Source organism: Schistocerca nitens, chromosome 7 (genome assembly GCF_023898315.1).
Source record: "Schistocerca nitens isolate TAMUIC-IGC-003100 chromosome 7, iqSchNite1.1, whole genome shotgun sequence".
In the NCBI taxonomy this organism is placed as follows: domain Eukaryota; kingdom Metazoa; phylum Arthropoda; class Insecta; order Orthoptera; family Acrididae; genus Schistocerca; species Schistocerca nitens.
The window spans coordinates 96,687,500-96,715,049 of NC_064620.1; the positions used below are offsets into that span (position 1 = coordinate 96,687,500).

At 44.8% G+C, this 27,550-nt stretch overlaps 1 protein-coding gene across 1 annotated transcript; it reads left to right on the forward strand.

Moving 5' to 3' along the window:
- On the forward strand, window positions 1–26,925 carry LOC126195223 (sphingosine-1-phosphate phosphatase 2-like). Its single transcript, XM_049933747.1, has 5 exons — window positions 1–795; window positions 870–1,030; window positions 1,108–1,197; window positions 1,311–1,483; window positions 26,084–26,925. The coding sequence occupies exons 1-5, from the start codon at window positions 324–326 to the stop codon at window positions 26,499–26,501; spliced, it is 1,314 nt and encodes a 437-aa protein (XP_049789704.1). The 5' UTR covers window positions 1–323; the 3' UTR covers window positions 26,502–26,925.
- Window positions 26,926–27,550: the final 625 nt, after the last annotated feature.

Here is a 27,550-nt window from a genome sequence, read left to right on the forward strand (position 1 = left end):
TTCTTGTGACTTAACCCACCTTTGACAGCTAGAGAGCCTTCAGTCTTTCAATCAGTATGTTCGGTAGGAAGGAGTGGAGATGTGTAAGTCGCGTGTGTATGTGATTTGTAAATGGAAACTTCGACAGAATCATGCACTGTAAACATTTTTGTTTAAAACGGACCGAAGACGATGAAAACACCGTGTATTTAAGGAGTATACTTCACAATGTTCATTGTCGCTCTTAATCTGGAAGAAATCCGGTGTGCAACAAGTAAAACAATTTTTACTTTCTTTACACTTAATGTTTGAGAAGGGTAAGAGTTTACACTGAAACCTACAATATGGATGGTATTGTGGAATACTTAAAAAGTCCAAGCTTGGTAGCAAAAATTCAGTTGTATTTTGGCGTGTTTCCGAAGAAAGTACTCCATGACAAATGCGAATTAAACGGACTGACGAAGTCACTTAGCACCTTGCAATCAAAAAGTGCATGTAATATTCATAATAGAGTGGGAAACCAATGTTCTGGTGTTGTTAGTAACGGCCGCTCTGATTCAGAAGGCCTAATAGGTACAGAAAGTAAACAAGACTGTCCGGAAACAGACGTGGATGATGAAACAGTTTCTTCGGAATCTGAAACCGAAGCTAGTGATTATGTCGTTACTAAGTTTTTCTGGCATTATTTGTTCATTGTTGGGACGGCATTAGGTGATGAAATATTTTATGCCTCCTTTATTCCCTTTTGGTTTTGGAACATTGATGGTGCTGTCGGGAGACGAGTTGTTTTAGTGTGGGCAATTATAATGTATATTGGTGAGTGTTTCGGGCGTAATGATACGCATGTTATAGAAAATGTGTAAATTCGTTTGATACATCCTAATTTTCAGGCCAAAGTATTAAGGATGTTGTTCGCTGGCCTCGTCCATCATTCCCGGCCATCAGATTGCAAAAAAAGTGGGCACAAGAATATGGAATGCCATCGACTCACGCAATGGTTGGTGTTTCCATACCATTTTCTGTTATCCTGTACACAGTGAACCGGTATCAGGTATGATTGACATACTTCAGGCAAGTAATGTAACTAAATTTGAAGCGATAATTTACAACATATACTTTTCTTTCCAGTATTCAGTCACTCTAGGACTCATAGTTGCTGTCGTCTGGTGTACAGTTATATGTGTTAGCCGGCTGTACTTGGGAATGCACTCCGTTCTAGTAAGAGACTATTACACTTTATTTCAGACGCTTTTTGTAAGAATTAAGTATTAACAAAAATAAACTGGAAGATTCTCTCAGCAACATCTCACAGCATCATATTCCTATTTCAGGATATTGTTGTCGGTCTTATGTTAGCCATAGCCTTGATGTTTCCCGTAGTTCCCATTGTGGACACGTTAGACCATTATCTTCTTACAAATAAATGGTCACCTGGATTTGTCATGCTGGTGTCCATATTGGTGATGGTGTTTTATCCAAGCAGTGACAGATGGACACCAACTCGGTAAGTACATAACAAATGTTTAATACTTAGACACACATCAGCCATATAACTTAAATCATTCTTATTGGAGTCTGATCAGTTTTTTCATGTTGAAAAGTTTGGCTGCCTTGTTATTTAAATATAGTGTGTTATATTTTGATTTATGAATAACATCCAAATCTAATAAAGTGCTGTATGTTCTCTACAGTATAAAAAAAATAAATGAAATTATAATTCAGAAAATTAAGATGGCCTGTCCAAAGGATATTGATGAAGCACTAGACCGCTGTGGTAGGATCTTATCAAAAGATATCGACATTACGGAAGCGTCGGATTCCACCCGTCTGCTCTGACCCATATACGGCAGAAGTGCCTACTTCCAGCATATACAAAATTATGATGTCACTGCATACAAATGCCAACAAATGCGAACAATCCTAAAAACTACCCAAGAATGTCTCGCTCCGACAATAAAATGAAACTGATGGGGCAGCTGCAGGAAATAGAGGGTTTAGGGTGGTGTAATCTAAATGTATGACAGTACAAAACATCACACCATCCCAAAACAAGTATCATTTTAAAAAATCCCAACTTATAACATAACAGGACAGCCCCAAAACCAACAGGAATTGTACACTTCACTCAACCTATACAGCTCAAATGAAGCCCACAATACCAAAAAACCAACATCTGCAATTCTGAAAAGTGGAATTGGACATCCCTTAGACCAGTATAGCTCAAATGAAGCCCTCATTGGCAAAAACCAACACCCTCAACTATGAAAAGTGGAATCGGACATTTCCCTTGACCTAGGTAGCTCAAATGCAGCTTTCTCTACCTACTGACAAAAAACCTACAAACTTCATACACCTATGTAACACAAAACACCACCAAAACCTCCATAGTTACTAGATTGATTAAAACACAACAGAAGTGTCAGTTACCATAGAAAAAAAAACACACACACACATGAAAAGAAAATACATGATGACAAACACCAAACTGACCAGGCCTAACAAAAATTTCAAACGCATAAAGAAAAGAAGCAGAAGAAAAAAAAAACTTGCTGAAAACAGTGCAAACACTTCCGTATCCACATTACAGCACTGACTGTCCTGACTCAACCCATCATTATTGCAGTGATAAACAAGACTTAAATGAACCCAATGCCACACTTTAACTCAACACACCGATATCCACCACCAGAGTCCACCGTCAAATACAACAACCCGACTAATCAAAATCACTGCACCGTAGTGCTGTCACACACCACCATTACGTCATTGGTCAAAGCAGGCGGGTGGAATAAGAGGCTTCCAGTGATCCAAGATATCTCTTAAAACAAAAATAAATTCTCATTGTGTCTTAAGGGTTTCAGTGTCGGAAAGTTAGTGCCCAAACATTTGTGGATCATACAAGAACTGAAATTGGGGGTAGCAAAGTGAAAGCAGAGTATTGCAAAGGAAGCCCTGGAAGTACTGTCCAAGTTTAATTCTTGCACAAGTGCAGAGATGTGTGACTGTGGCATTGAGAAACAGCTGAAATCACTAAAATTGAACAAGGCAACAGAGCCTGATGGAGTCCTTGTGAGATTGTGTGCAGAATTTGCAACTGGGTTACAGCCTCACTTAATTGTAATGTACTACTTTGGGAGGGAACAGGTACCCAGTTGCAGTTATCTGTACTGTAGTGCAGTCTGAAAAAGGCTACACAAGTATCCAGTCAAATCTTAATTGATTTCAAATTCATAAATAGCCTGGCAACTTCTTTTAAATGTTCACAAATGTAAAACTAGATGCTTCACAAAGTACAGAAATGTATTGTTCTGAGACTGCAGTGAATGAGTCAGAGTTGGAATTGTGCAAATACGTGGGTCTGCTGGTTTGTGGGGAAGTGAAAGCGAATAATCACAGTAGGTTGTCACAGGTGGCAGACTTCAGTTCATTGATAATGGAAATACAGTAAGCCGATATTGACTCCTTACAGACCATTGGTCAACTGTTTTAGACTAGTTCTCTGGTTTGTCAGATGTATACTAGACAGGAATTAGATAAGACATTGAAAACACACAAAGGACAGGACGAATAGTTGCTGCTTGGTTTGACTCATAAGGGACCATCACAGAAATCCTGAAAAACCTGAATCCCCTGTGTATCACTCCCTCAGGGAACACAAGGACAGTGGTTCAATCCCGCGTCTGCCCATCCTGATTTAGGTTTTCTGTGATTTCCCTAAATCTTTCCAGGCAAATGTCAGGACGGTTCCTTCGAAAGGGCACAGCCGACTTCCTTCCCTGTCCTTCCCTAATCCGATGAGACCAATAACCTCGCTGTTTGGTCTCTTCCCCCCCCCCCCCCCCCCCCCAAGCAACCCAATCACAAGGACAAAATTAGACTAATTGCTGTGTTCACAGAGGTGTTTCAGCAGTCATTCTATTTGCACTCCATATGTGAATGGAAAAGGAGGAAACCCTTCATGCACTTTATAGCGGTTTGCAGTTGGTTTAAATGTTTTGTTCTGGATGCATTCACAGGTTTCCATTTTAATGTGCGGTATTGAGTTCGCTTTGCAGGATAGTAATAACCTAGTCCTGTTTTACACACTTTAGCTGCTTGCATTGTAGAGTCTGTTTCATAAAATGCGCAGAGGAATAAAGCACACAGTGAAAACAAATCACATTAGTTGTGACACCAGCCACAAGTACCATCCTCAGCCGGCTGTTGTAACCAGCATTTCTAGCAGTCTGATAACAGTGAACAGAAGGCTCAACCAACCACATTCTCTGGTTGTGAGTATGGTAGGTTTCCTATAAATAATTAGCGGTCAACCACTTTATTCTGATCTAAGTATGTGCAGCACTTATATTTGACATGCTTCCCATGTGTCAGAGTAAAATAGCTATAGTGTTTTTGTTTTCAAGCCACAGACAGAATTTTTCCCTAGCGGTCTGTATATGTTGTCTGGCAGAGGATGTGACCAATGTTGCTACCGACCAGTATGGCAGTATGACATATTATCATGCATAATTTTTACTATTGAAGTATCATCACGCCTGGTGAGCAGTGGTCATTTTTGGGTCGGAATGCTAATGTTTTAATACCTACAAAGATATTAAAAAATGTGAGAGTATAAGACTATGGCACCTTTTTGGTTATCGACTTTACAATCTCTAACCCCCAAATTGTGAGTTTGCTACAATGGTCAGTGTGACAGTATTTGTCATTGACCACTATCCAGTGGTCACTTCAATTTGACCACTGACAAACAATGTATGATGTTGGGCTCTTCAAAGAGCCAACTAGTAGTTGTGTACATTTGCTTCCATCTTTGTCTCCTCTGTCACACTACATTGATGAGATTGTGGGGTTATCTCTGATGTGATCACTCACACCTCATTTCCGTGAGCCCATTCTGCAGCCAGCCGGTTCTGTAGAGGACCAGAGACATCGCAACAGCTATTGATTATCATTGGAGGGCCTGGAAACATCTTAAATGGCTTCTTTACAGACCATCCTCATCACCTTCAAGTTCATCAGTGTTAAGGCTAATTATTAAATTCATTGCAGTAAGAAGAAAGGCTGGTAGCACTATGCCTCTCCTTGGGAACATATGTCTCTTCATCACAGGTATGGGCAAAGCTCTGTAGTCTGATGGGTCACTAAAGATTGTCTCATGTTGCCTCTTTCACGGTGATACATTTACTGACGTGTAAATTTTTGCCGAACATCTTGCAGCCCATTTTGCAACTGCACTGGTGTCCTCTTCTTACACACCTACCTTTCACACACATAAGACTCCATCGAATCAGTGTTGTCAGCTGTATTTGACTTAAAGATATTTTTCCTCCACAATGGTGAGATAGTATCATTGTTCCAGTCTTTAAACTATGCAAAAACCCAGTGTCCATAGACAGCTGCTGACTGATTAGCCTCACCAATGTGCTCTGCAATCTGTTTGAAAGGGTGTTAACTGGCCCTTGCCGATAGAAGTGCAGGACACATGACTTTGCGGCTGAAAACTGGAAGCCTTGGGTTAGAGACCATGACTGCGCCTTGTGGATGGCTCCCTGGAGGCACCGCTCAGCAACAACAGTACTGGAGCAGCAGTACGAAATGTAGAAGTCGACTGCATACAGAGAAGGTGAGACGGAGGGCCGAACAGCTGCTGCTAGGCCATTAATGGCCACTAAAAATAGAGAGACACTCAATACAGAGCCCTGCGGGACTCCATTCTCCTGGATATGGATGGAACTATGGAAGCCACCAACTTGGACACGGCAAGTACAGAGTGGGGTAAAAATGGGGAGTGGTCCCGAGAGACCCCACTCATACAGTGTGGCAAGTTGTGTCGTATGCTTTATGCAACTCAAAAAAGACAGCAATCAGGTGGTGTTGCCGTCTAGAAAAGGCTGTTTGGATGGCATACTCGATGGACACAAGGTTATCAGTAGTAGAGCGACCCTGGCAGAAGCTGTCCTGACATGGAGCCAGCAAGCCACGTGACTCCAGGACCCAACCCAACTGCCGACATACCATACATTCCAGCAGCTTACAAAGAATGTTGGTGAGGCTAATGGGCCAATAGCTATCCACATCAAGCGGGTTTTTACCGGGTTTGAGCACCGGAATGATGGTGCTCTCCCGCCATTGCGATGGAAAGACGCCATCGCACCAGAGCTGGTTGAAGATGACATGATGATGTCACTTTTAGTCGGATGAGATATGTTTAATCATCTGGCTGTGGATGTGATCTGGCCCAGGAGCTGTGTCGGGGCAATGTGCAAGGGCACTGAGGAGCTCCAATTCTGTAAATGGGGAGTTATAGGATTCACTGCAGCGTGTAGTGAATGAGAGGACCCCTTCCAGCTGCCGTTTGAGTGTGCGAAAAGTTGGGGGGTAATTCTCCGACGCAGGGTCTCCAGCAAAGTGCTCAGCAATCGCATTTGTGTCGGTACATAACTCGCCATTTATGGTAAGACTGGGGACAGCTGTTGGGGCCTGGTACCCAAAAAGACGTTTGATCTTTGCCCAGGCTTGGGAAGGTGACATGTGGCACCCAATAGTGGAGACTTATCTCTCCCAACACTCCTTCCATTGTTTGATAAGGTAGCAAACATGGGCACGGAGTCGTTTAAAGGCTATGAGGTTCTCCAGGGAAGGGTGCCGCTGTAGAGCTGGCCGACGCTCCTTTAATTGCTTCAGAAACTTCCAGCAACCACCGAGGGACTGCCTTACGCCTCGGGCACCCTAAAGAGCGAGGGATCACGTTTTTTGCCACAGAAACAATTGTGCTAGTCACTTGCTCAACCATCACATCGAAGTTACTGTGTGGGGGAGATTCAGCGGTGAAAGTAGAGGTGAAAGTCCCCCACTCTGCCTTGTTCAAAGCCCATCTGGGTAGGTGTCCGTGTGCCTGATGCTGGGGCAGTGACAGGAAGAGGGGGAAGTGGTCACTACCACACAGATTGTCATGTGCTCTCCAGTGGATAGATGTGAGAAGTCCTGGGCTGCAAATTGATAAATCAATGGCCGAGTCACTACCATGAGCCACACTGAAATGTGTGGCAGCCCCAGTATTTAAGAAGCAGATGTCGAATTGCGACAGTAAAGTTTTGACATCTCTGCCTCGGCCAGTAAGCATGGTACCACCCCACAAGGAGTTATAGGCATTAAAATCTCACAGAAGTAGGAAAGGTTTAGGGAGTTGATCAAATAGTGCAGCTAATACATTCAGGGGTACTGCACCATCTGAGGGAAGATATACACTGCAGACAGTTATTTCCTGTGTCGTCCTTATTCTGACAGCCACAGTTTCAAGAGGGGTTTGAAGGGGCACACATTTACTACAGACGGAGTTTAGGACATAAACGCAAACACCACCTGACACTGGATTATAGTCGCTACGGTTCCTGTGATATCCCTTACAGCCGTGGAGGGCAGGGGTCCACCTCGCTGGGAACCAGGTTGTCTGGAGGGCAATGCAGATAGCAGGTATAAAGCTTAACAGATGCCGTAGCTCAGCCACTTAAGATGCCGTAGCTCAGCCAAGCAGTGGAAAAAACAACCGCAGTTCCACTGGAGGATGACATTGTGAGACTGGGAAGGCATGGAACATTCAATGACGGCAGTTTACGCCTCAGTCACCTGCTGCCACTGATTTATTGCCTGGTCAGTCTATATCCATTGTTTCTGAGGGTCTGGTGAGATCTAGGTCCTCAGTGGACACCAAAATCTCCACCCCATCCTCAGCTGCAGAGTTTGTAGGTAGTGGTGGCGTGGGTGCCACCGCAATATCCTTGGTCTTAGGGATTTTCTTTTTGGATTTCTCTCGCTGCTTCTTGGGTTTCCCTGGCTGGGAGGACTTCACTGGCTCAGTCTCCGGGACTGAGGAGGAGCATGAAGCCCTACGACCAGCTGCTTTCGGGCTCTTCAGCCACTGGAGGGGGTCGTCTTTCCCACTAGAAGAAACCTGGGAAGGGAGTGACGCAAGGGACCCCTTCCTAGCGAGAGAAGCCAAAGAAGACTTACACTTCTCCGGCTTAGAATTGGGGACGAATGTCCCCAATGGTAGGGGGGTGGGGTGTTGCTCCTGAAGTACGTGGTGCAGGAGTAACAGGGAGGGAAATGACCCCCCTCCCGCCATCAAGGGGGCAGGTGTAGTCTTCCAGTTCTGAGAGGTGACCTGGGTTGGTGGAGCTGATTATGCCAGAACTGTTGGAGCGGCGGTGTAAGACAATGTCATACGCACAGGATGCAGGCGTTCAAATTTTCTCTTAGCCTCAGTGTAGGTCAGTCGGTCCAGGGTCTTGTACTCAATGATTTTCCTTTCTTTCTGGAGAATCCTGCAGTCAGGCGAGCAAGGCAAATGGTGCTCTCCGCAGTTGACACAGATGGGAGTCGGGGCACATTGAGTATTGGGATGTGATGGGTGTCCGCAATCTCGGCATGTGATGCTGTAAATACAGCAGGAAGACATATGGCCGAACTTCCAGCACTTAAAGCACCGCGTCGGGGGAGGGATATAGGGCTTTACATTATACTGGTAGACCATCACCTTGGCCTTCTCTGGCAATTTATCACCCTCAAAGGCCAAGATCAACGCACCGGCGGCAACATGATTATCCTTCGAACCTCTGTGGACATGCTGGACAAAATGTACACCTTGCCGCTCTATATTGGCGTGCAGCTCATCGTCGGACTGCAAAAATGGTCTCTGTGAAATTTGATACCCTGGACCATATTTAAGCTCTTATGTGGCGTGATTGTTACAGAAACATCCCCCAGCTTGTCACAAGTGAGTAACGCCTGTGAATGGGCAGAAGATGCTGTTTTGATCAAGACTGACCCATATTTCATTTTGGACAAGCCCTCCACCTCCCCGAACTTGTCCTCTAAATGCTCAACAGAAAACTGAGGCTTCGTCGTCATGAAAGGTTCCCCATCAGCTCTCGAACATACAAGGTACCGGAGCGAATAAGATCCACTGCCATCCTTAGCCTGACGTTCCTCCCATGGTGTGGCCAGGGACGGGAACGATTTGGGGTCGTACTCCTGTGTGTTAAATTGAGCTCGTGTTCGCTTAGAGACTGCTGGTGTTTCATCACTAGCAAGAGATGATGAACTACGCTTCATCGCGTGTCATCCGCCCTGATGCCGCCGACTCCAACCAGGGGCCCTCCTCACGGGTGCCACCCAGCCGCTGCAAAGGCCACCTGGCAGGATGGCCATTGCCAGGAGTCCTGATGCCCCAGGGGGATGGGCATCTACCTCTTGGCATACGTGGAGAGTTAACGGCGCAGGCATCAGCAGAGTGATCCCTGTGTGGTCAGTGGGCTACAACCAACAGGGTACATGGCGGCCCCACCACAACGGACTGGCTACCGTGCTGGATATCAGGTGCAAAGAAGTCCATGGTCATCGTCGACGCAGAAATAGACATTGCATAGTGCATGGTGGAAAATGCATCCAGGGAGGTGTTCTCGCCCAAGAGATGGAGAATAGGCAGGACTGCAATGCGATGACGAGAAAGTGGGCTAAAGATCTCAATGCACAAAGGACACAGTGCACCTTGTAAGGCGCCCTTCCCCAATTGGCTCGCCCTTCAGGAACATTTTTAAGAATGGAGGTCAAACCCTACAGGGGACCATCACATAGAGGCTGAAAAATGGTCAGTTGGAGACCACCTGTCCGGTAAGCCATACTGGTAAGGAGACAAAAGGTCCTGAGATTCAAGGACTCAAATACCTTGGAGCCAAATCAATTAACACCTGGAGGAGATAGTGGTGTTATGGGCAACTGAAGTGTTGAAGCAATTGGTTAGGGGTGGAATCGGGGCCAGGAGGTGAATCACGGGAAGAAAAGATGGCCAGAAGAAGCTCCCATTCAGTAAAAGGCTCATTGTAGGATTTCACCTCACAAGGGGTAAAACATAAGTGGGAAGCTTCAGCCCATTGTTTCCGGAGGAAGTGGAAGGCAGATGAGTAAGAGGGAGAACCGATGCTTTTGTAAAATACGTTGCGAGGTGTTCCACAAGAACAGATGGATCTGGCCATCTGGAAGGGCAGAATGGAAGACTGCTGCTGACAGCCTTGGAGGGTATGGAGTGTAGCCTACATCTGTGACGAAGGGACAGAAGAACCTTTAGAGGAGACAGAGTTCCCAATACACCTGTTTGCTCTATTTTATTAAGTAATGGGCTTTGGTGCAAAGATGTTTGAAGGTAATAAGACTGGTGTAGGACGGGTGCCACTTACGATGTTGTAAGGTGCAACGATCATGGGTAGCGGTGGCAATGGCATGCTCCACCAAGGAACTGGCCGACAGTGAACTGGGTCTGTCAAGTGGGGAATGGCAATGCCAGCAGTGCGGATTATCTTACTGGACACATCACAGACAACTTCATCAATACAACCTGCAAAGAAGGTGGATGGTATATGGAGGCCAATGAGCATGATGGAAGGCCCAGTGGGGTAACACAGTCAGCAGGAAGCATGAAGGGAACAAGAGAATCAACGAGAAGTGGTCACTAATTCATCGAATGCAGTCAGGGTAAGGAATGAAGAAGGGGAGGGGAAGAGTGATAGATCAATGGCAGAAAAGTGCCTTATAAAACACTAAAATGAGTAGGGAAACCATCATTAGAAAGGCATAGGTTGTGGTCCGCAAGAAAGTGGCCAATGAGGAGCCCCCCAATTAGATGAAGAAGCACTGCCCCACAAAGGGTGATGGGCATTAAAATCTCCAAGGGAGAAGAAAGGAGGGGGGAGCTTTTGGAGGAGGACAGGTAGGGCAGCAGATGTAGATGTCCTGCCAGGAGGGAGACAGAGATCGCAAACTGTGTCGGCAGAGTCCAAGTGGAATCCGTATACTAACAATATGTGTATGGAGTAATGTGCAACCACCACCAGAAGCTCTCAAAGGGCTGACCCAGTTTTGACAGCAAGCAAGACACCCAAGAAGGGTCACTGAGTGAGCCATCAGCAAAATGAGATTCCTGGAGAATGTGAAGTTGCCGAGTAAAGGAAATAAGGGATCGCAACTCTGAGAGGTGATAGTAGTATCCATTACAGTTCCACTGAATAATCACAGGTTGCAGCCAATCATGACACTGGTTCGCCATCTCTCACAGATGATGATGGTGTGACATCCATAAATAAGATTGTCAGACTCAGGTTGCGAAGGCGGAGATGGCATCTCTGGCGGCACTGGGGAGAGCCTTGTCCTGGGATTTACGTTTCTTCTATTTCTTTCATAGGTTGAGAAGGGCAGGGCACAAACGGACAGCAGGCTTCTGCAAGCTCCAGAATCTAAAGAGAGCAGGCGACTTTGGGGCACACAGACTGTATCCACAGCAAACAAAGGCTTTGTGGAGGTGAATGTGTCCCCAGTCCATGCTAATGCAGACCAGGAAGCAGGGAAAGTGTTTCACCCAAGCTAGTGAGCCTGGCCCTCCTCTCAGGGTTCAGCCTGGGAAGGGAAGGCTGAAGGGTCAACAGTCAATGATCCGTTACCAGTCGGAAAGAGAGTTGTAGGAACAGCCAGATTTTTTGAGCTTGTTATGCTTCATGCACAGAGCATCTGCCCCAATATCAGCCACTCGATTCAGAAGCTCTTACCGTGGGCTCCACCCAGCTACGGCAAGATTTGTACTTATTCATAGCTTTTAATAATTGCTAATTGCATGTGAGACATAAATGGTACGTTCCACACATTACGCAACAAGCTGTATCTGTTACGTATTCTCGCCGACATTGAGTCGCATCAGTTTACTTAACTTGAAAGATTTATAAAGGTAGTTATTTTCCCTTTCCGTTTTTAGGGATAGGTATCTTAAAGTTCGTAAAGGAAATATTAATTATTTTCCCAGCTAGCAAACAGTTAACGTGAAACCAGCAATTTTAACTATACATTGCTTGGAGTTCCCTCAAACAATTCACTATTAGATAGTAAAAACTGTTTGAAAACTCTGATAGGTAAAGCTGAAAATAGTCACTTTAACTTCATGCTATGTTATTTTCTTTTAACTATCACTGGTTCTATGTTTCTATATCCAGTCTACAAAGCACTGCTTGGTATTCTTTATTTAATTTCAGTTTGTAGGGGAAGAGTTTATCTTATGGGAATGAAGTTTCCGTCTTATGTCTGCATCTATGTCTCTTCTCTGCATGGCGGAGGGTATATCCCAATCTACCAGTTATTAGGGTTTCTTCCCATTCCATTTATGTCTGCAGCGCTAGAAGAATGGTTGTTTGAATGCCTCTGTGTGTACAGTAATTATTGTAATCTTATCCATATTAGTCTTAGCGGTGTATTTCACTTTCATAAATGATCGGGCACACAGTTTAAATGAATCTGGTATATGTTGTTAAACACTTCTTTCTACACACAAATCACATAATCAATCACCTACAGAGCTTATTCAGATTAGAGTTGATCTAATACTGAACAGAACTGGATAAAACAGAGCGTACAATGATTGTCCTTGGCTTATGGTATATACTATGAAAGAATCTAAGATAGGAAGCTATAGCTTTCTAAACTTTGCAGTTTTTGCCTGTTTTCTTCCCCTTTGTATTAAATGTATATTGAAAATTTCCAAATATTTTCTCAAAAGAACCAACTAACCTAAGCTTTATTTAACTTACAAAAAATGAGTGAGTGGTTGCAGTATGTTCCACCCTTGGAGCAAAAGTCATTGAAGACCACTGAGAAGCCCACTTCTGGAAAGTCACTTGTTTCAGCAATGAAGCTATCTGTTCTGAAGACCAGTGTAGTGTTAAGCCATAGACTGTTACTGAAAATGCAAAACACGTACCTTGACAAACAATTTTTTATCTGTGCTACAGAGCACACAATCATAGATGGCTAGAATGTAACTGTCAGTGAGAGTAGAATGTAATGTTAATAAAAGTAACATTTCCTTGTCAAGCAGACAAAAAGAAGAAAATCATTTTGCACCTGATTACAGTCTCACTTCTGTATCCAAAGGCAACTCATGGTATAAAGAATAGCAAGAAATCTCAGATCCGTATAACTGTAGCAATCAATATAACCTCAGATTTTTATCTGAGGGATCTGATAAATGTTATACACATAGTATGAATGTCAACTTCCCCTTGAGGGAACCACCAAATGCTTAAAGTAAAGGTTGAGGAGAGAACCTGTTACATCATGCCCTCAGAATAAATTCTCCCCCCCAGGGGGCTCACAGTTCTTTTGTGAGTTCATGCATGGTGCACCCGGGGCCCAATCTGTTGTGGCCTATTCTTCCTTCCTGGTCTGCATTTCCTTCACCATGCCCCTGCCTTTCCATCCTCACTCCTTCCCACCTGCCCCCTCCTTCCCCTCTCTTGGTGTTCTGATTTCTGCAACTTGGCTATCTGCCTGGTTCCCCCTTGGGGTCTAACTTCCACTTCTAAATTTTCTGTTTTTAGTGTGAGCCATTTGGGGAAGAACTCCCTCTCTGGTGTCTATGGTGTGGATTCCTCTCCCCCCCCCCTTCCCCTTCCCTCCCCTGTTCCTTCCCAGCCGTAGCCCCCTTCTGTCTCACTAGGTCACAAATATGTGTAGCCAGTCCATGTGGTGTGGCTGATATGTACCCATCTGGCCGAGTTCCATGACAACACAGGGATCACACAAGATACCTGATTTGTTGCACATCCCCATGTAGGCCAAGGAGTCGTTGCTTATTCTGGAGCATTGGAAGTTGCGGCAATGGCTACCGTGCCAGATGGCCCTTGCTGTGGCTGGATGGCTCCTATGGGGAAAGCCCCTGATTGGAGAGGGTGGTGGTATCAGGGTGGATGCTTGGCGCATGATGCATATCAAGCTGCAAGAATCTGGCCATTCTCAAATGGCTCTCTCTTCAAGTGGTAAAGGATCATTGACTGGTGCTTCGTATGATCCTGCCATCTGCTATCTGCCCTCTCCATGGGAGAGTGGGGAGATGGACCGTTCTGGTCCCTGGGATAGCATCTGGAGGTGTCTGCACTTTGGTTTGCATCAGTGTTATTAGTGACTGGATCCCCCTTTGCACCGCCCTGGAAGTATCCACATTGGGCATTCTGCAGAGCCAGTTCCTTTATATGCGTCTGCTTGGATTGTGTTGATGCGGTTGTGCAATATGTATTTGACACTATTCTTCACGCTGCTGGCACTGCTGTCACCCTATCCACAGGTCCCCCTCATTGTCGACCGAAACCATGGTGGACCAAGGACATAGCAGTCACTATCCAGAACTGCTGACGGACACTACAATAATTTAAATGACACCTTTCACAGACTAATGTTATCACTTTTAAGCATCTCCATGCTAAGTCTTGCTACCTTATTGAGCAGAGTAAAAAGGAATATAGGGAGTGCTAAGTTTCCTCCCTGGGGATGTATGCCACTTCATCATAGGTTTCATCCAGACTCCGTAGCCATCTGGCCTGCCAGCGACAATCAACTGTCCAGGCTCTTCTCCTACAGGGTGCTCTGTGTACTGATCCATTAGTCCTTGCTGAACACTTCACAGCAGCATTGGTGTCCCCCTCCTGTTCTGCTACCTTTCCCCGGCAGTATCGACTAGTTGAAACTCCCCTATGTTTCAGTCCTCACCAAGCTGAAGCCTACAATGAACCCTTCACTGAATGGGAATTCTTGCAGGCTCTTACCTCTTCACATGACTCAGCCTCAGGCTCAGATTCCATCCACAACCAGATGATCCAACACTTGGACATTACCCAGAGGCAACATTTACTTAGGGTCTTCAACCGCATTTGGCTCATTGGGTGTCTTCCCCTCGTAATGGTGAGACAGCATAGGGATACAGAGCAACATCTCTTGACAGCTACTGACTGATTAGCCTCACCGACTTACTTTGTAAATTGCATGAGAAGATGGTTAGCTTCTCATTATGTTGGGTACTCGAATCTCAGGGCCTGTTGTCTCCATATCAGTGTGGCTTCCAGGATGGACGATCTACAACGGACCATTTTCTTAGTTTGGAAACAGAAATCTGACGGGTCTTTGTAAACTCAGATACCTTGTCACAGTCTTCTTTGACCTACATAAGGTATACGACATGGCTTGGTGCCATCACATTTTCGTTACAATCCATGACTGGGCCTTTCATGGCTCCCTTCAGATTTTTATCCTCGAGTTTTTACCCCACCGGCGCTTCCACGTTAGAGTTGGCACTTCACTTAGCACCCCTCGTATCCAGGAAAACAGTATCCCACAGGATTCTGTATTAAGTGGCACTTTCACCAACTGTGAGCTTGTAACTTCTGTTGGACCTCTGGTTACCCCAGCATTGTATGACGACAGATTTTTGCATCTGGTGCAGCTCTCACTTTGTGGCATCTGCTGAATGCCAGCTCCAAGACATCATCTGACAGCCCTCTGTGTGGGCAATTTCCCATGGCTTCCAGTTTTCTCCCTGAAACCCCCAGTACACCCTAATTAATGCTCTCTGTCTCCTGGCCCACGTATCTTGGGGTGCAGACCGTGCTATTCTTCTCCATCTTTACTGTGCTTTGGTTTTGTCCACGCTATATTATGGATGTCAGGCTTATGGCTAAACGGCTCTTTTCACACTGGAACTACTTGACTCTCTTCATCATTATGGGGTGTATCTGGCAATCGGTACATTTCACACTATTCCCACTGCAGAAGCAGAGTTTCCCCCTCTACAAATATGATGGAGCCCACTCCTGGTTTCTTAGACAATTGCCATTTGATGATTTCCTGACCATCCCTTGTACCCCTTCCTCTTTGCAAGCAAGGGATGTCTCCTTCCTGATACCTGCCCTTCGGTGGGATTGCTGGTTGGAATGCGTCTCACTTCCCTCTGTGGGGATCTCCCCCATTTCCAATCACTGGAATGTGCTCCATATATTTCCTCCCGCACCCCTCCCCCTTCCCACCCATGGATGTTGCCTAGATTAGGACCAACCTGTTCCAGTATTCTAATGTCTCTGTCACCCCTATGATATTCAAGTGTCTTGTATATTCCATCCTCGAAGAGTTCCAGGGTGGTACCATATTCTACACTGATGGTGCTAAACTATAGGAAAGACAGGATATGCTGTTACATCTCCTGCTGGCATGGAACACCATTTACAGCCAGGATCATGTGTGTTCACAGCAGAGTTGCTAGCCACTAACAGAAGCCTCCATTCTGTTACTCAGCCCTACCTTCAGTGTTTTAATATGTACAGACTCCGTGAGCAGCCTGCAGGCTATAGACCAATGCTACTCGCGTCACTCTTTGGTCTGTGCTATCCATGACCTCTCTGCCCTTAGCTGTGCCGCCTGCTCAATTGTCTTTCTCTGGGTCTCTCAAGTCATGTGGGCATCCCAGGGAATGAAGTGGCTGACCATTTGGCTAGTGGTGCAGATACTTGTGCCCCATTTCCTTTCATGATTCCAGGTGCAGATATAGGGATACAAATTAAATCTCACTTTGCACAAAAGTGGAATGACATCTGGTGTGCTACTGCTCTTAGTAGTAAACTCCGGTATCCCATATATTGGTGAAATGTCCCCTTCTTTTGGCACTTCGTACTAAGTATAGCATTCCAGATTTCTTGTCTTTAATATTAGCAGACGATTCGCAGATGGTTGAACTGCTCTTCAGTTTCCTATGTGAAAGTGGTTTTTATTTTCAGTTATAAGGTTTTGCTTTACTCCTGGAGCAGAGCAGGATGGTTATAGTTGGTGCTTCTGTTCCAGTTTTCCAGTTTTTATGTCGTTTAAGCCTTGGTCATACCTGACTCACCCATTGTTTCCTCCTATGTAATGACCCATCCTCACAATGTGGTTTTGGAGCCGGACTGACAATATCCCACATACTGGTGGAACGTCCCTTTCTTTTAGACCCTCTGTGTTAAGTATAGTCCTCCCGATTCCTTAAATTTAATGTTGGCAGATGATCCATGGATGCTTGAACTGGTTCTCAGTTTCATCTGTGAAAGTGGTTTATATTTCCAGATATAAAGTTCTACTTTAGTCGTGGAGCAGGGGCAGGTTGGTTGTGGTTGGGACTTCTTTTCCAGTCTTCTTGGTCTGTAACCCCATAACCATCCCCATTTTTCCAGTTTTTAGATTTGGTCTTACTTTTTATGCCTTTTACTGTGTGTGTTTAATGTTTATTATTATATAATGTGATTCCTCTGATTGGATCTGTCCACTTTTAGCGGACTGTCTTTCTTCTGTGACTAATTTCAGAATTGCGGGACTGATGACCTCACAGTTTGGTCCCATAACCCCTCTCAATTAATCAACCAGTCAGTCCTGTGCCATAAGTACGCCTCATTTAATAGTGGTACTGAATTGGCTTTAATGAAACAATTATCTGGTTGGTCCAATTCATAGATGCCATTATCAAGTGTGCTTTTGCAAATAGATCCTTTTTCGTACTGTAAATATGACAGCCACATTTATCACAAATTTTCTGTGCTGTGTCACTATTCATGAAGTGGTAATGCTTTTCATCCTTCACTTCTTAAAGCAGTTTTGTTTAATAGTCTCCAGTTATTGGCATATTGGAATTCTTGAAGCACATAATCATTGATTTGTAGTGATCCAGTAATCCATCCAATAGAATGCACCCTACCCACTCATTTTTCACTTTGAAATTCCAAGTATTTAACTTATTGGAAGTGAAAATTATTTTGGATGCATATTGTTCTACTAATTTGCAGTTCTCCATTCAAGTTTTAAGGAGTGCATCCAGCAAAACAGTTCTTAAGTAAAGTCCAGAATCTTCATATACCTGTTTTAGTTTTCCCCTTATGCTGTTGTTGTGTTCTGCAGGTGCATGTAAATTGCTGACTCAACTGATATTATTTTCACTCTTAATATCACACACTTTTGACTCGCCCTTTATTTCACCTGAGATGCGGTCCCATAACTTCACATGCTGAAGATATGATTTGATAGCAGTTTGCCGTGTATTGTAATTCTCTCTTCCTTTCGGTTTCTTTGTAAACTGTTATGAATTCAGTCCCGTAATTCCAGTTTCAAATAGATCATTGATCTTCATTTTGTTTTGTGATTTTATCAAACTGCACTTACTGTGTATGCTGGGCCCGTAACCTGTGTTTTTTTTGCTTCGATACTCAGTAAAGCAATTAAAGAAAGCGATAAAAGTTTAAAGAAAAACATAAGAACCATTTTATTGTAAAAAAAAAAGTGCACACAGTATTCAGAATGAACAGATAACCTAGAATAAAAAGCCTACATGGAAAAATTAACAGCTAAGAGCATATAAGAGGGTTGGAAATTTAATAGTGGCAACTATTTACAGCTCATACAAAATAGATACATGTTTCAAAGTTTTACTGACCTTCAAAGTAGTCACCATCATTGTGTATAATCCATTGCCAGTGATGTGAAAGTCGTAGGATGCTCGTAGCAGTGTCAGTTGTGTTGACAGTTCGAGCGGCATGGTCTATTGCCCGACGAATTTGTAACAGTTCTGAAGCGAATGCCGTGAAGTTTTTCCTTCAGTTTAGAAATCTAGTTGAACTTAAGAGGGCTTAAGTCAGGGGAGTGCAGTAGGTGGTATAGCACTTAGCAGCCCCATCAGTCAAACAAATCAGTAACAGCTTACACTGTACATGCTTGAGCATTGTCCTGCAAAATGATGGTCGGGTCCTGCAGAAAGTGTCATCACTTCTGTCTATGCTGTTCATTTTTGGAACGCAACCTACAACCACCTTTATTGATAGTAACAAATTAATTTCTTTTTATACATTTCAGTGTGAAATATAATACACTGTGTACAAAATCAAATGAAAGTCTTTTAGTGAAACATCTGAGATAATTTTAATGTATGTGAGATTCAAAACATTTTTTTGGTATCAGCTATTTCTATAAGGAAAGGTAATGTCAGAGGAGGGTGTCCCATTACAATATCCCCCTCATAAAATTTGAAAACGGTGTGTTTACAATATTTTATGAGACTATAAGGTTTGTCAAATGGTGTACAAATTGATGCCAAAAGGTAGATTATAGATGTATAGAAGTATCCGATACATAATATATTATGGAAAACATAAGAAAAATATCTAGTCAAGTCATAATCTATACATATATCAGAGGATATGGCATTCAGATTTTCAGATCTGGATCTGTGGAGCATACTGTCACAAGACAAATAACACAAGGTCAAAACTACAACATTGCAACACAAAACTATAGAAATAAATACAGAGATAATGTGAATTCCTAGAATTACAATTTGCAAGATTATATACATAAAATCACTCGTTCAAAATCTTCAAAAGAGAAGAGAAAAATTTCAGAGCCTAAGTGTATGACAAGTGAGCAGACTTCAAAACTCATGACGACGGGTACAGACCAGAAGAATATACCCACAGTCTTGAGTAGGAATCAATCAGCCACATAAACCATAGTATTTAAGGATATGTTGATTCATTAAAGGACAAAATAATGAAAAAATATTGGGGCCTAAGTTTGGGGATCAACCCACGAAACCAAACTACACCGGGTACAAACCAGTAAAACATGTTTCGACACAACAAACTGAATAAAGCTCATATTCAATCAGTAAGTTCAATTATGTGATGTATCTAGCCTCAGTCAATGGTTGTAAGCTCTACTATACTAGTGACACACACACACACACACACACACACACACACACACACACATACTAGTGACACACACACACACACACACACACACACACACACACACACACCCAGGGGGTCCACAACTCTTTTGTGGATACGTGCGTAGCGAGCACGGGACCCCGAGCTAATGTGGCCTTCCTTCCTTTCCGAGCTGCATACCTTCCCTTTCCGCATCCTTCCCCATCCCCCATCTTCGCCTGCCCCCCCCCCCCCTCACCTCCGCCTCTTTCCTTCCCTTTCTCCCCCTCTGGGAGTATGTTTTGTGCCTACGTCCGGAGACAGACGCTCGAAACTGTAACAAATTCTTTACTTTCTCCGCTTGCAAGTCTTCGTCCTTCCTTCGTCCTTCTCTTTTCCTTACCTCTTCTCTTTGCCCTTTTCTCCGCTGCGGCGTTTGAGACCCCTCTTCTTTCCTTTCCCTTTCTCTTTTTTTCCTCCCTGTGCGTGTCTGAAGGCCGACCCACGCACTTCCATGCGTAGCCGGTGACGGGGTAACGCGTAATTCCCCGCCACGGGGAGACAGGTAGGATACGTACGTACCTCCTGGTAACGGCCAGGCCCAGGGAGGGGTGATTACCCGAGCTGATACCTTCCGAAAGTGCCGATTGGTCCCTCCGTCCGTTTGTCGGGAGGTGATACCTGAGGTGTGAACAATCACCTAAGGCGGGAGTGCCCTCAGAGAGGGCCCCCACAAGGAAGGAGCGCGCCATCGGAGACGCCGGTAATCATGGGGATACTTTCGCAATGGTTTCCTCATCTTCTACTATGTCAGCTCACAAGGATAAGTTCAATGAGTCTCAACCACACAGTCCTTCCATCTTTGCCACAGTTCCTTGTTGTTTCTCGGTCTGACGAAGGTCACGACTTCTCCATGGTCAACCCTTTCATTATTCAGAAAGGTGTCGACGCAATTGCAGGTCCTGTAAAGTCTTGCTCCAGATTACTAAACGGCACCTTGTTGTTAGAAACAGTCAGTGCCCTCCAGGCACAAAAATTGCTGCGTACTTCACTGCTACACACCTTTCCTGTCCGGGTGGAACCGCACCGTACTTTAAATTAATCACGTGGGGTCGTTTATACACGCTCCCTCGACGGATTGTCCGACGAGGAAATTCAACACTACCTGTCTGACCTGGGCGTAACGGCTGTTCATAGTCATGAAAAGGGTTGACACAAACATCATTCCAACCCATACTGTCTTCTTGACATTTGACAAAGTTCAACTCCCATTGAAAATCGAAGCAGGCTATGAGATAATTTCCATTCGCCCTTACATCCCAAACCCTACGCGTTGCTATCGGTGTCAGCGGTTCAATCACACCAGCCAGTCCTGTTCCAATCCGGCCAAATGTGTTACGTGTGGAAAGGATGCCCATGAGGGTGCTTGTCCACCTCCACCCCTCGCTGCATCAACTGTATGGGTGACCACGCTGCTTCCTCTCGTGATTGCCCCGTTTTCAAGGACGAAAAGCTCGTCCAGGAAATCAGAGTGAAGGAAAAGGTGTCAACCTTTGCTGCTTGAAAATTATTCGCCAGTCGACAGCCCACCGTGCCTCAGACAGGAAAATACAGCACTGTCCTTGCTTCTCCTCGGCCAACAAAGGAGGCAGCCACGCAGACTTGCGACCTCACCTTTAGTGCCACGGTCGTCAGATCGGCCAGCGCAAAGATCGCCCGTTCAACCTCACCTTTTTCGCCTGCCCACTCTATGGCTCACCCTTCATCAGGTTCTGCTAAATCTCGAGCCCAAAAGTCAGACACAAAGACTTCGAAAAAAGAGCATACTCATGAAGATTTTTTACGTACCCCAACTTCACAACCATCGGTTCCTCCTCCTTCTAAACATCATAATTCCAAGAAGGCTACAAAGAAACCCAGTTCATCTCCTTCTCCGCCAAGGCGTGTCCCATCTACAGCACCACATGGTGGAAATCGCCCTCGGCCGTCTTCTGTGCCGCCGAGGCCCACTGCTGGCGGCCGATCAACCGGCCGATCGCTGGTGGCAGGAGCTGCTCCTGAACAACCTATGGATCAGGATCTTCTGCCTTCGGCTGAATGCCATTCCATGCTGTCGGTCGCAAGCTCTGAGCAGTCGTTGAGTTGACAGCAACTTTGGTCACATTCCTCCATTTTCTGTTCACCCTATGTCCATTATCCACTGGAATATCCGCAGCATTCGAGCCAATCGGGATGAATTGTCGATCCTCTTACGATCCTACTCGCCGGTCATCTTCTGTCTTCATGAAACAAAGCTGCGTCCCCAAGACCACTTTGTTCTCCCTCATTTTCAGTCCGTCCGATATGATCTCCCCTCTGTTGAAGGCACTCCAGCCCATGGAGGACTCATGATTCTTCTCCATGATACTCTCCATTATCACCCAATCCACTTAAACACTTCCTTCCAAGCTGTCGCCGTCCGTCTTTCCCTTTCTGGATACACGTTCTCTCTTTGTACTGTATACATTCCATCGTCCACACCAATGGCACGAGCTGATCTCCTTCATCTTCTTGGTCAGCTTCCACCCCCCTATTTGCTGGTTGGGGACTTCAATGCCCACCACCCGCTTTGGGGATCTCCATATCCTTGTCCACGTGGCTCACTATTGCTAGACGTCTTCCACCAAGCGGATCTAGTTTGCCTGAACACTGGGGTCCCCACATTTTTGTCTGCCTCCACGACAAATTTATCTCATTTGGACCTTGCGGTCGGTTCTGTTCCACTAGCTCGGCGCTTCGAATGGTTCGCCCTTGTTAAACACTCGAGTGACCACTTTCCATGTGTCCTTAGACTGCAGCCTCAACAGCCATATATGCGCCCGCAACGCTGGGAGTTTGCCCAAGCTGATTGGACACTTTTTTCGTCTCTAGCGAAATTCGATGACCGTCACTTTCACAGCGTCGACGATGAGGTCATGCATCTTACCGACGTTATTCTTAGAGCTGCCGAACGTTCAATACCACGCACCTCCGAATTGCCCCGGCGCCCCCCAGTTCCTTGGTGGAACGAGGCATGCCGTGACACAATACGTCAGCGGCGACGTGCTCTTCGCGTTTTCCGCCACCATCCTACTTTGGCCAACTGTATCTGCTATAAGCAGTTCCGTGCGCGATGCCGTCGTGTCATCCGCGATAGCAAGAAGGCAAGCTGGAAATTCTTTATTAGCTCATTTAACACCTTCACTCCCTCCTCGGAAGTTTGCAGTCGGCTTCGACAGTTCTCAGGCGCGCCTAGTTTCTCCCCGGTCTCTGGGCTCACTGTCGCGCATGATACATTAGTGGACCCTGTCGCAATTTCTAACTCATTGGGTCAGCACTTTGCTGAGATTTCGAGCTCTTCAAATTCCAAGCCAGCGTTTCTCCCGAAGAAATGTGCAGCGGAAGTGCGACATCTTGCTTTCTCCTCTCAAAATCGCGAAAGCTACAATACTGTTTTCTCCATGCGGGAACTCCAACATGCACTCTCTTCTTCTCGCTCCTCCGCCCCAGGACCGGACGGTATCCATGTCCAAATGTTGCTGCATTTATCAACCCATAGTCTGCGTTACCTCCTTCACCTTTATAATCGAATTTGGACCGACAGTACTTTTCCCAGACGATGGCGGGAAGCTATCGTCGTTCCAGTTCCGAAACCTGGAAAGGACAAACATCTCCCCTCTAGCTATCGCCCCATTTCTCTCACGAGTAGTGTCTGTAAGGTTTTGGAGCGTATGGTGAATTACCGCTTAGCTTGGTGGCTGGAGTCCCGCAGTCTTTTAACACCTGCCCAATGCGGATTCCGAAAGCATCGTTCTGCAGTTGACCATCTTGTTGCTCTCTCCACTTATATCATGAACAATTTTCTCCGGAAACGCCCAACGGTAGCAATATTTTTTGATTTGGAGAGAGCATACAATACCTGTCGGAGGACAGGCATCCTCGGCACACTGTTCTCTTGGGGCTTTAGAGGTCGGCTACCTCTTTTTCTTCGCGAATTTATGGCAGAGCGCACATTTAGGGTGCGGGTGAACACTACTCTCTCCCGTACCTTCTCCCAAGAAAACGGGGGTACCCCAGGGCTCCGTGCTGAGTGTTGTACTGTTTGCCATTGCCATAAATCCGATTATGGATTGTCTCCTTCCTGATGTCTCGGGCTCCCTCTTTGACGATTTTGCGATCTACTACAGCTCTCAACGGACCAGCCTTCTTGAACGTCTTCAAGGATGTCTCGATCGCCTCCACTCTTGGAGCATCAAAACCGGCTTCCATTTTTCTCCCAGTAAGACTGTTTGTGTTAATTTTTGGCGATGTAAGGAGTTTCTTCCACCCTCCTTACATCTAGGACCTGTCAACCTTCCGTTTTCGGACGTCGCTAAATTCTTGGGTCTTATGTTTGACAGAAAACTGTGCTGGTCATCTCACCTTTCCTATCTTTCGGCTCGCTGTCTGCGATCCCTCAACACCCTCCGTGTCCTGAATGGTACCTCCTGGGGAGCGGATCGAGTGGTCCTTCTCCGCCTCTATCACACCTTAGTGCGCTCGAAATTGGACTAAGGAAGCATAGTCTACTCCTCTGCTCGGCCGTCTATTCTTCGGCGTCTCGACTCTATCCACCACCGTGGATTACGTTTAGTGTCTGGAGCTTTTTACACCAGCCCTGTGGAAAGCCTTTATGCTGAGACTGCTGAACCTCCGCTGTCCAATCGGCGAGCAGTCCTTTTGAGTCGTTATGCTAGCCATCTGTCTTCCATGCCTGCTAATCTGGCCCATGACATTTTTTTCAACGCCTCCTTGTATGTAGGGTATGCAGGCCACCCTTCCTCCCTACTACCACCACCACCGGGAGTCCGCTTCCGTCAACTGCTCCATTCTCTTTCCTTCCACTTTCCTAAAACCTTCTTGACAACTTGGGGTACAGCACCGCCTTGGCTCCGTCCCCGGATCTGCCTGCTCCGTGACCTTTGTCGATTTCCCAAGGATGGTACCCCTTCACTTGTTTATCGTCGGGCATTTGCTGCTCTATGTGCACAAATGACGGAAGCCACATTTATTTACACCGATGGCTCGAAAACATCGTTAGGTGTAGGGAGTGCCTATATTGTTGGCGACACCCAAAATCCCTTTCGGCTTCCCGACCAGTGTTTGGTTTATACTGCGGAGCTTTACGCTGTTCTCCAGGCTGTCCACTACATCCGCCGCCATCAGCGGATACAGTACGTTATCTGCTCGGATTCTCTGAGCTCTCTCCTCAGTCTCCAAGCTCTTTACCCTGTGCACCCTCTGGTCCACCGGATTCAGGACTGTCTGTGCTTGCTCCACCTGGGGGGCGTCTCGGTGGCGTTCCTGTGGCTCCCGGGACACGTTGGTATCTGTGGAAATGAGGCGGCCGATATAGCAGCCAAGGCTGCTGTCTCTCTTCTTCGGCCAGCTATTCAATCGATTCCCCTCGCCGATCTACGGAGCGTTTTAAGTCGTCGTGTTGTTCCTTTATGGCACGCACATTGGTCGACACTTCCCCATAATAAATTGCGGGACGTGAAAGCTCTTCCTTGTGCTTGGATCTCTTCCTCCCGAACGCGTCGTCGGGAGGAGGTAATTTTAACTAGACTCCGGATAGGGCACTGTCTTTTTAGCCATCGACATCTTTTAAGCGGCGATCCTCCCCCACTCTGTCCCCACTGCTCTCAGCTGTGGATGGTAAGACACCTTTTAATTGAGTGCCCATATTTTACTCCGTTACGGGCCCGTCTACAGCTGTCGCCTGATATATCATCCATTTAAGCAGATGACACGTGCTCGGCCGATCGCGTTCTCGAGTTTATTAGTGCCAGTGAAATGACGTCAGTCATTTGAAGCTTTTTTTAGGGACAACCAACCCCTTTCTGTAGTGGATTTTTAAGCCTTCCTTCTGCTTTTAGTTTCTCCAATTTTATGACTTTCATTCCCATTGCTGCTGGTTTCCATTTTTGGTTTTTTACTGTTTCCTAAGTCACGGACCGGGCGCTAATGACCATAGCAGTTTTGCGCCCTAAAAAAAAAAAAAAAAAAAAAAAAAAAAAAAAAAAATATCATCACACAAGGTATGCTCTCCCTCTCCCTAGTCCTTTTTCAAGTAGACCTTCTTTTGCGGGGTTCAGGCCTTCTATGTGTAAGGCTTGAGGGCATATCTCTGTCTGATAATGTCTTACTTTCGTAGTGGTTGAAAGATTCTTTGTGTTTTGGATGGTTGTAGTGAGTGAGTGCGTGCGCGCGCTATATTAGTGTTGTTTATTTGTGCTCCAATAGCTGCTGCGTCTGTCAGACCAGGTTTAACCATTTAAGTTTAATCTCCCTGCCTTCTGATGTCATCCCGCTAGAAGCTGTTTTTGTTATTTTGTTTTCTCAATTCCCTTTGTGCACAAAATTAAATACACAATGTTTTGGTTGTGGTAACGTGTGTAAATTGCTTTTAAAGTCTTTTAGAGTATGTGTAATTACTGACTGGTTGACATTTTCTTTTCCAGTGGTGATACAACTATTGTCGTAAGTGTTTCTACTGGAATTCTGATTGGAGCATGGTTAAATTATCAGCTTGGCAATCTGTATGAATCATCTTTGTCACCTCCATACACCATCATTTGGCCTTCATATGAGATGTTGGGATTGGCAACACTGAGAACTGCTATTGGGTTTTGTTGCTTGATAGCTACAAGAGCTGTGGGGAAATCTGCTTCATATGCCACGGTCTGTGCCTTACTTCGCCTCAGTTCTAAAGAAATCAGAGAATCACAGTACAGCATTGAAAATAAGCAGAAGATTATTGTCGAAATAAGTTATAAATATATCACTTACTTTTTGATGGGAATTAACACAGCATATTTGTTACCAAATGTTTTTCGCTTGATCGGAATAGAAAGGCCAACATTTTATACAGAAATATAGATTTTTCATGTTCCTTTGTGTACATCACAGATCTCAAAAATAATCTTTTATGCATATGATAATGTTTTGTTGTCTCTATCATTTCTGTAACAAGATACATAAAATTCAGATATATTTTTAATCCTCAGATTCTCTTTGAATAATAGTAATCATACTTGTTTTTTCCTTAAAAATTTGCATTGAAGACTGTAGAAACAATTTTCTGTGATTGGCACAGTTAGATCTTCACAATGTTTGTGAAAGGCTTTCCTTCTTTTAGTCTTTATTGGCAGTTAGGAACTGTAATCCTAGTCATTAAATTATAGACATAACATAGCTCCAAAAAATTCAAATTTCTGTTAACATACTGCCTGTATGCCTGCTGTTTAATCAACTGCTTATTTATTGGTGCATTTATCTGCCATTTGTAATGTTGTTTTTTTTTTTTTTTTTTTTTGAAGCATGTATTTACAGAACAAAATTGCCTCAGTTCACAAGTAACAAGTTGATTATTTGCACTAATCAGTATGAAGGAATATTAACATCTTATTTGATGAACAATGAGTATTAAAGCTAGGTTAAATATTAAATGTTATAGACTATAATGACATGATGAATCATTGATTTTCCTTTATATGTAGTCCAGTTTTTTTGTAATTATTTGTGACCATTTTACACAGATGGTGTATTTAGGTTAATTTGTCAGAATCTTGCCTCAGGAGCTATAGCTGATTGTTAAAACTGTGATGCTAATGCATTTAAATATGTTGTATAGATTTTGCTGTAATGACTAAGTTATTTATTTTTTACCTTGTAAGTTATTGGTGCAATGTGATCTTATTTAAGGTGCCAACATGAACAGTGTGGGGGAGGGCTTCTTTTTGTCAGCCTTTTGCTTTTTGACAGCAACCTGTTCAGTTAGTCCAGCTTCTGTCGTAGATTACAGCTCATTCTCCAGAGAAGACACCTGTTCCTCTAGTTCAGTTTGTATGACCTGCGATGCTTCCAATCCAGATTTCAGGAGCATGACCACTTATCAGGATCAGATGAGGATGTCTGTATAGAACTGA

Coding starts and splice junctions, on each gene's coding strand:
- LOC126195223 (XM_049933747.1), top strand. CDS start 324: ATGGATGGTATTGTGGAATACTTAAAAAGTCCAAGCTTGGTAGCAAAA. Junction 796..869: donor GGCAATTATAATGTATATTG/GTGAGTGTTTCG, acceptor CCTAATTTTCAG/GCCAAAGTATTAAGGATGTT. Junction 1,031..1,107: donor ACACAGTGAACCGGTATCAG/GTATGATTGACA, acceptor TTTTCTTTCCAG/TATTCAGTCACTCTAGGACT.